Raw genomic sequence first — 14,870 nt, forward strand, 5'->3', positions numbered from 1 at the left:
TATATATATATATATATATATATATATATATATATATATATATATATATATATATATATATATATATATATATATTTTTTTTTTTTTTTTTTTTTTTTTTTTTTTTTTTTCACAGTATTTCCTATAATACTTTTTCCCTAAAAGAAAAGGATTTTTGGCTAGAATAAAAAGTTTTGATTCTTTAAAACAATTTTAATTTAATTTCATTATTATTTCATTATTAGATTAATTATCATTATATATATATATATTATATATTTCTCTCTCTCTCTCTCTCTCTCTCTCTCTCTCTCTCTCTCTCTATATATATATATATATATATATATATATATATATATATATATATATATATTTTTTTTTTTTTTTTTTTTTTTAATTGATTGTCTACAGAACAAACCATTGTTATACAACAACTTGCCTATTTGCCCAAACTTGCCTGGTTAACCTACTGTAATCAACTTAGTTAAGCCTTTAAATTGCACTTTAATCAGAATACTAGCATCTTAAAATAATAATAACAACAACAATAATATTAATAATAATGATAATAATAATAATAATAATAATAATAATAATAATAATAATAATAATAATATTATTAATAATATTATTTATTATTATTATTATTATTATTATTATTATTATTATTATTATTATTATTATTATTATTATTATTAATATTAATAATAATAATAATAATAATAATAATAATAATAATAATAATAATAATAATAATAATAATAATTGTTGTTATTATTATTATTATTATTATTATTATTATTATTATTATTATTATTATTATTATTATTATTATTATTATTATTATTATTATAAATATAATAATAGAGCAGTTTTCTACCTATTTTCCAAAATATTCAATTATTTTTGAATGAGTATGCTTATGTAGAAACATACTTTTCCCAATTTTAGGACATCTCAAGTAGAAAATTATCTAAAATATCCAGGACTATACATTATGAGTTACAGTATGTTATGATTAGCTTTAACTTTATTACAAAAAGAATAACACTGTAGGTGTTTGAGGACATTCAGAAACATCTCTTGCTGATACAGAGAATAACTTTGACATGGACTTTGTGCTTTGTAACTTATATACCTTGCATTAGCAAACATTATGCAGTAAAGAAAGTATTTCAGAAACAATTTCATGTGTGAAGTCAATAATAAACCTAGCAGACCATTCCCATATGGGATATACATCTTGGCTAGTATTGCATAAAAAAACAAAACATTATGTTTAGCTGTATGCAAATATGTCATACAGAACTGATTCTCATTTGAATTCTCCACAGAAAAGCAGATGAATGAGAGATGGATTGAAAACGAGTTTTTTTGGGACTCAAAGCTTCGTTAATGAGGCCAAAGGAGATACGCCTGCAGCAGGAGAAAGCCATTTGTGCAGTGAAATGACACAGAGGTACTCACACAGTACAGCGGTTTTCCAATTCTGCATATAGGATTAACACACACAGTATGCAAAAAAAAAAAAAACAATAATAATAATAAAATCTTGGAAGAAAAACAGAACAAAATTTCAGATGAGAGGGTTTCTAACTGGTGGATTATGATTCACAATGGCAGGTTTACAAAGACAATGCTCATGCTGCCAGCAAAAACAGCACAATTACAGAAGATGGTTTTTGTGCATAAGAAAAATGATGTTTTGGAAAATTATGAATAGCTCTGTAATACTGCGGGAGCAAAATATCAATTATAACATTTGCTTCATTGTTGCAACTTCCTCTTGCACAATAAAATGACAACAGGTATCACACTGAGATGCTGAAAGTGTGCAATGCATCCTGGGAGAGATGCTTATGTGTTCATTGTCATAACTGATGTACACACGGGGTTAACAGGTTAAAAAAATAAGTTTTAGAATATATTTGGAATATAATGTTTAAAAACTGCAGCCATTGATTTCCATAATAGTCAATGGTTACCGATTTGCAACATTCCTCAAAATGTCTTCTTTTGTTTTCAACAGAACAAACAAAACTAATATCCATTTGGAACCATAATAAACCCTGGGGTACTTTTTAAAAAGTTTTTAACAGATTTGTGTGTGTTGAGCATCAGTAAAGATGATGTTAGAAAAATGATGTTTTGGAAAATTATGAATAGCTCTGTAATACTGCGGGAGGAACATATCAATTATGACATTTGCTTATTTGTTGCAACTCCCTCTTGCACAATAAAATGACAACCGGTATCACACTGAGATGCTAAAAGTGTGCAATGCATCCTGGGAGAGATGCTTATGTGTTCATTGTCATAACTGATGTACATACGGGGTTACCTGCTCTCGGTAGACTTGAACCGAAAAAGGGGGGTTTCATGGCCCTTTAATACAGAAATGTCAGTTTTGGGTGAACTATCCCTTTAATAATGAGAAAATGGTGATCTAATTTACCTTTTTGGGTGAACTATCCTTTAAAAGTCAGCTCTCATTGGTCAAATAAAAGTCTCCCATCACTGGTCAAGCTGAGTTGGTTTTTAACCATGGCTCCAGCTTAGACCGAGCCTGCCAATGTGATTACAGTGATGCAGAATGGATTCACATCGGTTAACATTTCAATTGAGAACGGAGGCACGTAATCTGCTTTAAATGCATCATCCTATAATGAGTGTAATCTCATCCTCACGCCGGGGTTGTTATTTCGCTGTGTGCCGGAACAGTTGCTCGATGAGAATTTGGCCGGCTGCAGGGTTTTAATGTTTTAACAGCGTGACCGGGAAAACCTCTAGCAGCAGGTCTGTGTCGCCAGCTGAATTCCAGGGCAGGAACAGGCAAGGTTGTAGAGCGTTTTGCTCAACCTACAACCTGATTAATAGCTGCCATTAAGCTGAAGCCCAAAGCTCTGAGTTACAACAAACCAGAACCCATCTCTTGAACTCCAATCCATTCACAGCAGACAGATTAAATGAACGCTTCTAAGGTGGTGGAACCGAGCAAACTTAAACAGGACTGATGTCAAGCAGAACAAAGAGTTCGTACCATTGAGTTCAGATGACCTTTTCATGACCTTCAAGTCATATATGAAGAGTTCAGATGCAAAAGCCTGTAAGTGCCATCTGAAATGATCTTCTAAAATGAGTATTGTCCTCATGCTTCTGTGTTTAGGTTCAGTAATTAAATTTTTATGGTAAATAATATATATTTTTATTGGCGTTATAGTGAATTAACTGAACACAAATATAAGAGGCTGAGAATAATTATTATTATTTAGATATTACTGTATGGTAGATTTTTCAGAGGAATCATCTGTTGAACTGCATCCCAATCATCACAAATTCTGCGTATTGGAACTTACATGGACCCAAGAATCTCACAGAAATCAGTCAAGTTTGGTGAAGGAAAAATCATGGTTTGGTGTTACATTCAGTATGGGGGCGTGCGAGAGATCTGCAGAGTGCATGACAACATTAACAGCCTGCGGAATCAAGACATTTGTGCTGCCCATTACATTAAAACCACAGGAGAGGGCAAATTCTTCAGCAGGATAGCGCTCCTTCTCATACTTCAGCCTCCACATCAAAGTTCCTGAAAGCAAAGAAGGTCAAGGTACTCCAGGATTGGTCAGCCCAGTCACCAGACATGAACATTATTAGGTAAGATGAAGGAGGAGGAGGCACTGAAGATGAAAGAATCTTGATGAACTCTGGGAGTCCTGCAGGAACACTTTCTTTGCCATTCCAGATGACTTTATTAATAAGTTATTTGAGTTATTGCAGAGATGTATGGATGCAGTTGTCCAAGCTCATGGGAGACAATATGAATTCACAGTTGGGACAGTTGGGAAATGTCCTCGTGTCGGGATTCGAATGCCCTGAAGGGCTGCCGCACCATATGTTGGTGCGCTAACCACTAGGCTTTTGCGCCATCAAAAGTTTAGAATTTAATAATCTTAATTATAAGGTAGTGTTTCAGAATTGTATAAAAATATTATTATTTCATTTTTAAAAGGTAACATATATTCAGTTCTACACATAAACAATTTGTATATATAAATATTTTGATTTAATTTTTAATTTTAGGTTATCAAGATGATTTTAATGAATTACAATCAAAATGTATGCATGTTTATATATGTACAGTGCTCAACCTAAACGAGTACACATTTTGAAAATGAATTTTTTTTATCATTTGCTCAGTGAATATAGGTAATATATTTTGGTGCATTTGAACAAAACACATTTATTAAACAGATATATTTATTAAAATAATATTTTACTCACCGAACATCTTTAGAAATAGAAAGATTATTCACTTAAATCATGCAAAATACTGGGAAAAAATTACAAACTACAAAATGTTATTATAATGTTTTTTTAGTTTCACTTGAATTTTGCTCTTTTAATTTAAAAAATATATATTTTTTAATAAAATATAAATTTGGGTGTACTACTTTAGGACCAGTATGATAAGTTCGCCTTCAGTACTCACTAAACTAATGTAAATGCACAAGTACAATATTGTAAACCTTCCTATAGAAAATATTAAACTAAAGGAGAGATTTGTGAGGGGTGTACTCATATATGTATGCATGAATGTATGTATGTATTTATGTATGTATGTATGTATGTATGTATGTATGTATGTATGTATGTTTGTATGTATGTATGTATGTATGTATGTATGTATGTATGTATGTATGTATGTATGTATGTATGTATGTATGTATGTATGTATGTATTATTGCTGTGCACAATTACATATTTAACCATTTCAAGTTATATATGTTCTGTTAAAAACTCTATGGTGTTATTAAATCCATGCTATGTTTTTTGAGAAATCCAAAATGGGAGATTAGATTAGGAAAACTTTAGAAATATTTAGAAACTGTGATGAAAAGTATATATAGTATATATAGTGTTTATATATATCAGTAACGCTTAATAAGGCAAGCTAGAATATAGGTTCTGTTCTCTGCATTTTGCATATGTTTTAAAACTGAACATATTCAATATACTTGGATATAATTTAATTTCCATGAGACTTTTTTTGCCTTTGTGGAGACTGAAGGCCATTGGTCTAGCTGAGAAATCAACAGCAGCCTCCAAATAGACAGTCGCCTTATCAAAAAACATACATTCTAAATAGATATTTTCTGAAGTCAAAAGCCAAGGCAGCATTTCCATTGATGTTTACTGGCTGTGAAATCCCACGTCTTACCTTTGCGATCTGCACACACCAGTTGAGCAGCAGCTGTGAGCCGATGTTGTCCTGGTGTTCATGAACGTAGTCCAGCAGGCAGCCGTGGGGCATGAGCTGAGTGACCAGCTGAATAGTGGGACTCAAGCAGACCCCTAAAAGACGCACCAGATGAGGATGCTCCATACTGGCCATGATCAGTGCCTCCTGGTGGACAGATATACAAGAGATCCGATCACTGAAATTGCATAATGAAAATGTGTCTCAGAATTTCTATAGGCCAAGTGATTTTTACACTATACAAAAGGTACATTTGATTCCCTAATGCTGAACTTAAGTCTAAACATAACCCTCGCATAAATAAATCAATAAATCAATATATCAATCAATAAATAAATAAATGTTCTTGTAAGGCTGAACATTACTGGTGTCAGTATACTTGATCTGCAGGTTCTTGAACACATAATTTATAATAAATGAACAAAGGAAAGAAAGAAGTAAGGAATGAAGGAAGAAATGAAGGAAAGATCAAAGGAATGAAGGAAGGAATGAATGAAGGAAAGATCAAAGGAATGAAGGAACGGCGGAAAGATCAAAGGGAAGAAGGAATGAAGGAACAAATGAATGAAGCAAGAATGAACAAAGGAATGAAGGACGAAATGAAGGAAGGAACGAAGAAAGGAATAAAGGAAGCGACGAAGAAAAGATCAAAGGTATTAAGGAAAGATCAAAGGAATAAAGGAAGAAACAGAGGAAAGATCAAAGGAATGAAAGAAAGAGACGAAGGAAGCATCAAAGGAATGAAGGAAAGATCAAAGAAATGAAGAAAGAAACAAAGGAAAGATCAAAGAAATGAAGGAAGGAATGACAAGTGAAGGAACGAGTGAGCAAAGGAAGGAATGAGTGAGCGAAGGAACGAGCAAGCGAAGAAAGGAAAGAGCGAGGGAAGGAAGGAACAAGCAAGCGAAGGAAGGAACGAGTAAGCAAGCTGAGGAAGGAATGAGCGAGTGAAGGAAAGAGCAAGCGAGGGAAGGAATGAGCGAGCGAGGGAAGGAATGAGCGAGCGAAGGCACAAGCGAGAAAGTGAAGAAAGGAACGAGCGAGCACAGGAAGGAACGGATGAAGGAATGATCGAAAGAATGATCGAAGGAATGATCAAAGAAATGATTGAAGGACTGAGTGAAGTAACAAACAAAGGAAGTGAAATATAAATGAATGAAAGAAGGAACGAACAAACGAAGGAACAAATAAAAGAACACACAAAACAACGAATGAACAAACGAGTGAATAAATAAATAAATGTAACCAAAAAAAAAACATTTTTAGACAACACAATATATTTTAACAAGAAGAGTTAAAAAATAAACATTTGGTGGAACAACCCCAATTGTTAAACACAACTAATTAAAATGTAAATAACATGAGTCCATAGCTAATCTGAACAAACATTATTTTCTGGGAGGGAAATGCTGTAGACGACAAATTAGTTTGAATTTAAACGTTATCAGACATTTATAGAATAAAACATATATAAGAAAAGATTTCACTAATTACAAGACACCGTCCCCCAGTATCGACAGCAATAAACATATTGCAAACGAGCTGAATATGTTCTACTGTAGGTTTGACACCTATGACCAGACACCTCACACCCGCCCGGACCATCTCCCTAAACAGCCATCAACACCACATCAACACAGCCCGGACCATCGCCCTACACGGCCATCAATACCACATCAACACAGCCCGGACCATCTCCCTACAAAGCCATCAACACCACATCAACACAGCCCGGACCATCGCCCTACACAGCCATCAACACCTCCAGCCATCTTCCTCTCCCCCCCTGCTCTTCAGATCAGTGAGGAAAATGTGCGTCAGATCTTCAGTAAACAGAAGAGAAGGAAAGCACCAGGGCCAGATGGTGTCTCACCAGCCTGTCTGAGAACCTGCGCTGACCAGCTGGCCCCCATTTTCTCCCATATCTTCAATAGATCACTGGAACAGCGCAAAGTTCCATCCTGCTTTAAGCGCTCCACCATCATCCCAATCCCAAAGAAGCCAAAGATCACAGGACTCAATGACTACAGACCTGTGGCCTTAACATCTGTGGCCATGAAGTCATTCGAAAGACTGGTGCTAGCATATCTGAAGGACATCACTGGACCCCTGCTGGACCCCCTGCAGTTCGCCTATAGAGCAAACCGGTCTGTGGATGATGCAGTCAACATGGGACTGCATTATACCCTACAACATCTGGACAAACCAGGGAACTACGCAAGGATTCTGTTTGTGGACTTCAGTTCTGCCTTTAACACCATCGTCCCATCACTGCTTGAGTACAAACTGGCCCAGCTCTCTGTTCCTAGCTCTGTCTGTCAATGGATCACCAGCTTTCTGACAGATAGACAGCAGCTAGTCAGAATGGGCAAAATCACATCCGACAGCCGCACCATCAGCACTGGTGCCCCCCAGGGATGTGTTCTTTCTCCACTGCTCTTCTCCCTGTACACCAACGACTGCACTGCAAAAGACCCCTCCATCAAACTCATTAAGTTTGCAGACGACACTACTGTTATCGGCCTCATCCAGAACGGTGACGAGTCTGCATACAGACAGGAGGTGGAGCGGCTGGCGTTATGGTGCAGATACAACAACCTGGAGCTGAACACGCTCAAAACAGTGGAGATGATAGTGGACTTCAGGAGAAACCCCCCTGCACTCCCCCCACTCACCATCATGAACAGCACTGTGGCTGCAGTAGAGTCATTCAGGTTCCTGGGCACCATCATCTCTCAGGATCTGAAGTGGGACACTCATATAGACTCTATTGTGAAGAAAGCCCAGCAGAGACTGTACTTCCTTCGTCAGCTGAGGAAGTTCAACCTGCCACAGGAGCTGCTCGTACAGTTCTACTCAGCTGTCATCCAATCCATCCTCTGCACTTCAATCACCGTCTGGTTCGGCTCAGCTGCCAAAACTGACCTCCGTAGACTACAGCGAATAGTCCGGACTGCTGAACGAATCACTGGCACTACCCTTCCTACACTTCAAGAACTGTACTCTTCCAGAGTGAGTAAGAGGGCTCGCAAAATCACTCTGGACGCCTCACACCCAGCACACTACCTGTTCGAACTGTTACCGTCTGGTCGGCGCTTCAGAGCACCGAGCACAAAAACAGCCAGACACAGAAAAAGTTTCTTTCCTCAGGCTGTCTACCTTATGAACAGTTAAATATTCCCCTACTGTGCAATAAATATGTGCAATACTTTCTCATACGCACTTGTACACAGCACCTTATATCAATATACAATGCAATACTTTCTACATTCGCACTTGTACACAGCACCTTATAACCTGTATATTTATAACAATCTGTACATACAACTCAACATCCAGGTTTCTTCACTAACCGCATCTGTTTAATGTTCATCATTTTTTTTTTATTATTATTATTTTATTTTTTCAGATTATTTTGTGTTGTCACTTGTCACTTATGTACACTGGAAGCTTCTGTAGCCAAAACAAATTCCTTGTGTGTGTGAAGCACACTTGGCAATAAAACCGATTCTGATTCTGATTCTGATTCTGATAAGCATTTTACTGTACAAAGAGGATGTAACTGAAGGACAAGACTGCAATCTCCTATACATTCCAGTTGTCATTCATTCATTCACTTTCCTTCAGCTTAGTTCCTTATTTATCATGAACCGCCAACTATTCCAGCACATTTTGCCCTTCCAGCTGCAACCCAGTAATGGGAAACACCCATACACTCTCACATTCACACACAAACTCATACACTACAGCCAATTTAGTTCATTCAATTCACCTATTCACCTTATTCTCCGCGTATGAGTGGGCTCAGCCATTTGAATCATTTTGGCTCGAGACTTCTGGTCTCATTCACTTCCATTCTTTTTTAGACGTTAAAAACAGCTCGCTTTGCTGCTTGGTTTTGCAAACTGATATTTTCTTATTATAATATTCTACTTTGTCTGTATTGTCCTGCAAACACTTGTTTGTAGAGTAAGTAGTTTGACCCTTTTCTGTCGTTTATTATTCCTAGTGATTTCTCCCATAGGCAGCTAAATCGAAAGTTCTAAAACAATCGCAAAAACGCGTGCACTTCCGCATTAAAGAATAAGGTCAATAGCGCATGTGTTTGGACTGTGGGGGAAGCCAGAGCACACGAGGAAACCCATGCCAACATGGGAAGAACATGCAAACTCCACACAGAAATGCAAACCTTCTTGTTGTGAGGCGACAGTGCTATCCACAGAGCCACCCCATTTCAGTTGTTTAAACACAAATTTTAATGTACAAGTAGTAAAAATTGTAGTTGTAAAAAACCCTGACTTATTATTACAAGATGTATAATATGTAAATCTAATAAGCCCTATACAAATCATAACAAGTCTACGGTATTCTCACTTACAGTCCGAATGACCTCAGTGACTGTATATCTCAATTATCTACATGTTTCATAAAGAAAAACATCTTTATAAATGCACACACAGTACATACATATTTATGCGTTATATCAGAGAGAGGCAGGGGTGAATATGGATCTTTCATGAGCAGCTCAGCAGTCTGCCTGCTTATGTATGTGCACAGATAACAGCAACACAAACATGCAGAAGGAATTCCCTGGCAGCCACAGCACATGATGCCGCGTTTTGATGGCTTTTTAAAGGAGCCTGACCTCTCGCTGAATCTTAGGAGAGCAAAAGCGGGAGAACGAAAGACTGGCTTGAAAAAAAGGAGATGTATAGTGATTTGTGGCTGGTGCTGTTGTTGGAATTTGCTTTTGACACATCATGCATTCTGTTCTTTTCCTTTCTTTACATTTGAAAGGCAAGATAGATGACATTCATAATGCATTTTATATCTGTAATGTGAAGGATTTAGGTATGTTATTGGTGTTAGAAGGAATTCGGAATAAGAAAGAATGGAAAGCAATGCTATTAAGCTGAAACAACATATCGGATATGATCTTAACAATATATTTCATATTAACATTTACAAAAACTTACAGTATAAAGTTTGTGGTAGTTACAAAAATAGACCAAAAATAATAGTGTCCACTAAATTAGTCCATTATATTCAAAAAGGATGTATTTTTTAGTTATTAAATGTACAATGTAAAAATTAAATTAAATTAAATTAAATTAAATTAAATTAAATTAAATTAAATTAAATTAAATTAAATTAAATTAAATTAAATTAAATTAAATTAAATTAAATTAAATTAAATTAAATTAAATTATTTTTTATTTTATTGTAATGTAAGTGAATTTAATTATTTTTGTTTTAAATTGTATATATTTTATTTTAGTTGTTTTATTTTATACATTTTTTATTTTATTTTAATTTATTTATTTTTTATTTAATTTATTTTTTAATTTTATTAATTTTATTTTTTTATTTTATTTATTTATTAATTTGGTCCCACTTTATGTTAAGTGTCCTTAACTACCATGTACTTGCATCAAAAAATAAATACAATGTACTTACTGTGTTCATAATGTATTTGAGAACACTTGTGGTGCTCTTGAGTTGGGATAGGGGTAGGGTTATGGACAGGTTTGGTGGTATGGGTAGTCTGTGACACGACTACTTTGAAAATCATGCAGTCTGAACTCGGCATTACTGATGTGCATTAATGTTCTATTTTTTTTCTCATCTCATGCTAACTTCAGAATATTTTAGAGATATGGACACATATTGGATAAGTGGAGCAAAGCCATACCACAAGCAACAACTACAACATCAGACTGGAAAATGTGATTATTGTGGGCAAGAAGAAAGAGTCACATGCTATTACAAAATGTATTAGTTTTAAATTTGAGCTAAAATTAATTTTAATTTGGTTAAAGTGCTACAAAACAAGTTAATTCTATTTTTGAAAATGACAAATTATATAGAAGAATTTAGATTGATTGTAGGTGCAATTATGGCCCACACTCCTAACCAGCAGGTGGCAGTAATGCACCTAGAATTTGTATGCCAACTGCCAATAAAATTCATAAGAAGAACACACGCAACAACTTGATCTTCCATTGTAACTTATATGCTGATATGCTGCAATGGCTGCTTTAAAAATGAAATCAATGTAGCGAGTTTTGCTGCTGGCGATGCAGTGGCGCAGTGGGTAGTGCTGTCGCCTCACAGCAAGAAGGTCACTGGTTCGAGCCTCGGCTGAGTCAATTGGCGTTTCTGTGCGTTTCTGTGGGTTTGCATGTTCTCCCTGCATTCGCGTGGGTTTCCTCCGGGTGCTCCGGTTTTCCCCACAGTGCAAAGACATGCGGTACAGGTGAATTGGGTAGGCCAAATTGTCCATAGTGTATGTGTGTGAATGAGCATGTATGGATGTTTCCCAGAGATGGATTGCAGCTAGAAGGGCATCCGCTGCGTAAAACATGTGCTGGATAAGTTGGCGGTTCATTCCGCTGTGGCGACCCCGGATGAATAAAGGGACTAAGCCGAAAAGAAAATGAATAAATGAATGAGTTTTGCTGCTCTCGCCACAGGAGCTGTGAAGGCAGACAGCATTGTCACCAGGGCGGCCAAAGCGAACTTTGACATTCTTGCCACCTTCGGTGTGAATACACAATAAGGAAAGTAAGGAATACAAGATACACACACCCTCACACACATTTTTGGGGGGTTATGGTCAGTTTTCCTCATGGGGACCAAAAAATGTGTTCAAAATTGCTATACTTGTGGGGACATTTGGTCACCACAACATAAAAGGGTACACACATGGTGAGTTTTCATGTTTTATGGGGATGTTCACTAGACAAAATGGTCCCCACAATCTGGTAAATACCAGGACCACACACACATGCACACAAAGTTTTGATTTTTTTTTTTTGTTTGTTTAATCAATGCTACACTATACAAAATTATTGCTTATTTTAACCCAAATTGGGTAAAAAAATGGACAAACTCAAATGTTGGGTTAAAATGTTAAAATGTTATCTGCACAACTCTGGTTTGGGCTCATCGCTATATGCCCTTAATGTCAGTGTATTGTATTGTATTGTTTACAAATTTTTATTTATTTATTTATTTATTTATTTATTTATTTTTATTCTTTAGACTACATTTTATGGATATTTTTAGATTACATTTTATATGATTGTATTTATTGTAAATTCTTTCTTAAAACTCTACTTTTTGTATCAATAGTATATGTTAGCAACCTAGGGTCTGAGAGTAACGTAATTTCGATTCTCTATATGTCCTGTACATGTAATTGAATTGACAATAAAGCTGACTTTGACTTTGAAATTTGGGCCTATAAATATAATAATAGAAAAAGTTAATTAAACCAGTGGTTGGTTTTGTTCATATTTTACTCAAAATGGAATTAAAATAACCCAACATTTTTTTAGATAATATGTAAAAGCACTTTAAAGTAGTTTACTTACATCCATGAACTCCACATTGGCTTTAGGTCCAGTGCTTTCATTGAGTATCTTTATGGCCACAGGAATCTTCACTGTTTCCCCTTCTGGAACCCAGATTCCCTTATAAAACAGGCATCAGAATCAGTCAATAACCCTTCTCACGTATAAAACAACAAATTCTGACAGGTAGACAGCAACACACAATAAACGTAGAATCGTTACCTTATAGACCATGCCAAAGGCTCCAGTTCCCAGAATCTTGACCCTCTTGAGTTCAGTTTCCTTCAGGATGCGCAGCTGAGCCTGGTTTGGTGCTGCACCGCTGGGCGTCAAGGGCTCCACCAACTGCTCAAACAACCCAGCCTTAGATCAGTCACAACTCCAAACTCACACAACTCCAAAACAAGCGCTTAGAAGTCACATTTAACCACATTTTTAGTCTTAAGTTTGTTTACGCAGAAGTTATTGGGCCTCAGGAGGGGAAAAAAGGATGTTACTAGATATTTGGAGAGCAAACAGTTGAGATGTGAACTGCGCTAGTGAAGATGAGAGAAAGAGAAAGGTTGAGGAGGATTTACACAGACATAATTGCTAAATACAAAGTGGCATTTGTAGTTTCATTAGGGCTGGAGCTGGCTTGCTGTATTAAAAAAAAAAATGTGTGTAGGTGTGTGTGGCAGACTTCGTTTAGCTTGTTTTCAGTAATAAACTGAAGATCTGTGTTGGAAATGCAATTTTGGAGGTTTTTGGTTAATATAAGCATGAGGGAAATGAGCATATAAATTATTAAAATGTACCCAGTGATGAAAATGCTTCAAATAGATCAGACTAGAGCAAAAGATGACAGGTTTAAACCCCATTTCAAAGTTTGTAAAACCCGATTTTACATGTGTAAAGTGTTCTTTTCCAAATTACACAACTTTGTCCCCACACCAAAACAAGAAACAAAACATTACAAATGCAAGGAAATGTCTGAATGAATACAACTTAAATTAAACAACAACACTAACACCACCACTACTACTACCACTAACACTACTACTATTACTAACAACAACAACACTAACACCACCACCACTACTACTACCACCACTTTTACTAAATACCACTGCTACTACCACTACTACAACTACTACTGCTACTACTAGTAATAATAATAATATTATTATTATTATTAATAATAATAATAACAACAACACTAACTCTACTACTACTAACAGCAACAACAGCAACGACAACAACAACACTAATGTTAGCCCTACTACTACTACTACGACTAATAATAATAATAGCAACAACAACACCAATTCTAGTACTGCTACTACTAATACTACTACTACTACTACTACTAATAATAATAATAATAATAATAATAATAATAATTACAACAACAACACAAACTCTACTACTGCTACTACTACTACTACTACTAATAATAATAATAATAATAACAACAACTAATCTACTACTACTACAACTAATAATAATAATAATAATAATAATAATAATAATAATAATAATAATAATAATAACAACAACAACAACAAGACTACTACTACTACTACTAATAATAATAATAATAATAACAACAACACTAACTCTTCTACTACTACTACTACTACTAATAATAATAATAATAACAGCAACAAGACTTCTACTACTACTACAACTAATAATAATAACAACAACAACAACAACAACAACAACAACAACAACACTAACTCTACTACTATTAATAACAACAACAACAACAACAACAACAACAACAACAACAACAACAACAACAACAACAACAACAGCAACAACAGCAACACTAATGTTAGCCCTGCTACTACTACTATTACTACTACTACTACCAATAATAATAATAATAATAATAACAACAACACTAACTCTACTACTAATAACAACATCAACACTAACGTCAGCGCTACTACTACTACTACTAAAATTATTACTACTACTACTACTTTTACTACTACTACTACCAATAATAATAATAATAATAACAACAACAACAACACTAACTCTACTACTAATAACAACATCAATACTAACATCTTTACAACCTGTATATAATGTTCATAGTACATCCATCTGTAAATATCACCATAGTTTTTCTATAACTGCACTTTATAACTTATACCTGTATCCTGCACTTGCTGCTATTGCACTGCTGGTTAGACCTAAACTGCATTTTGTTGCATTGTACTTGTACATGTGTAATGACAATAAAGTTGAATCTAAATCTAAAAATCTAAAATCAACACTAACATTAG

The 14,870-nt window shown here is 35.1% G+C and overlaps 1 protein-coding gene across 1 annotated transcript in view; it reads right to left on the reverse strand.

The window, feature by feature from the left end:
• Positions 1-14,870, reverse strand: part of erbb4a (erb-b2 receptor tyrosine kinase 4a) — a 197,300-nt gene that overhangs the window by 33,368 nt on the left and 149,062 nt on the right. Inside the window, exons 19-21 of the mRNA XM_056453846.1 lie at positions 12,814-12,936; positions 12,613-12,711; positions 5,198-5,383 (exon numbers count right to left, since the gene is read on the reverse strand). Of these exons, the coding sequence (XP_056309821.1) occupies positions 5,198-5,383; positions 12,613-12,711; positions 12,814-12,936 (408 nt within the window). The remainder of the gene's footprint in view (positions 1-5,197; positions 5,384-12,612; positions 12,712-12,813; positions 12,937-14,870) is intronic.

Source organism: Danio aesculapii, chromosome 1 (assembly GCF_903798145.1).
Source record: "Danio aesculapii chromosome 1, fDanAes4.1, whole genome shotgun sequence".
Taxonomy (NCBI): Eukaryota; Metazoa; Chordata; class Actinopteri; order Cypriniformes; family Danionidae; genus Danio; species Danio aesculapii.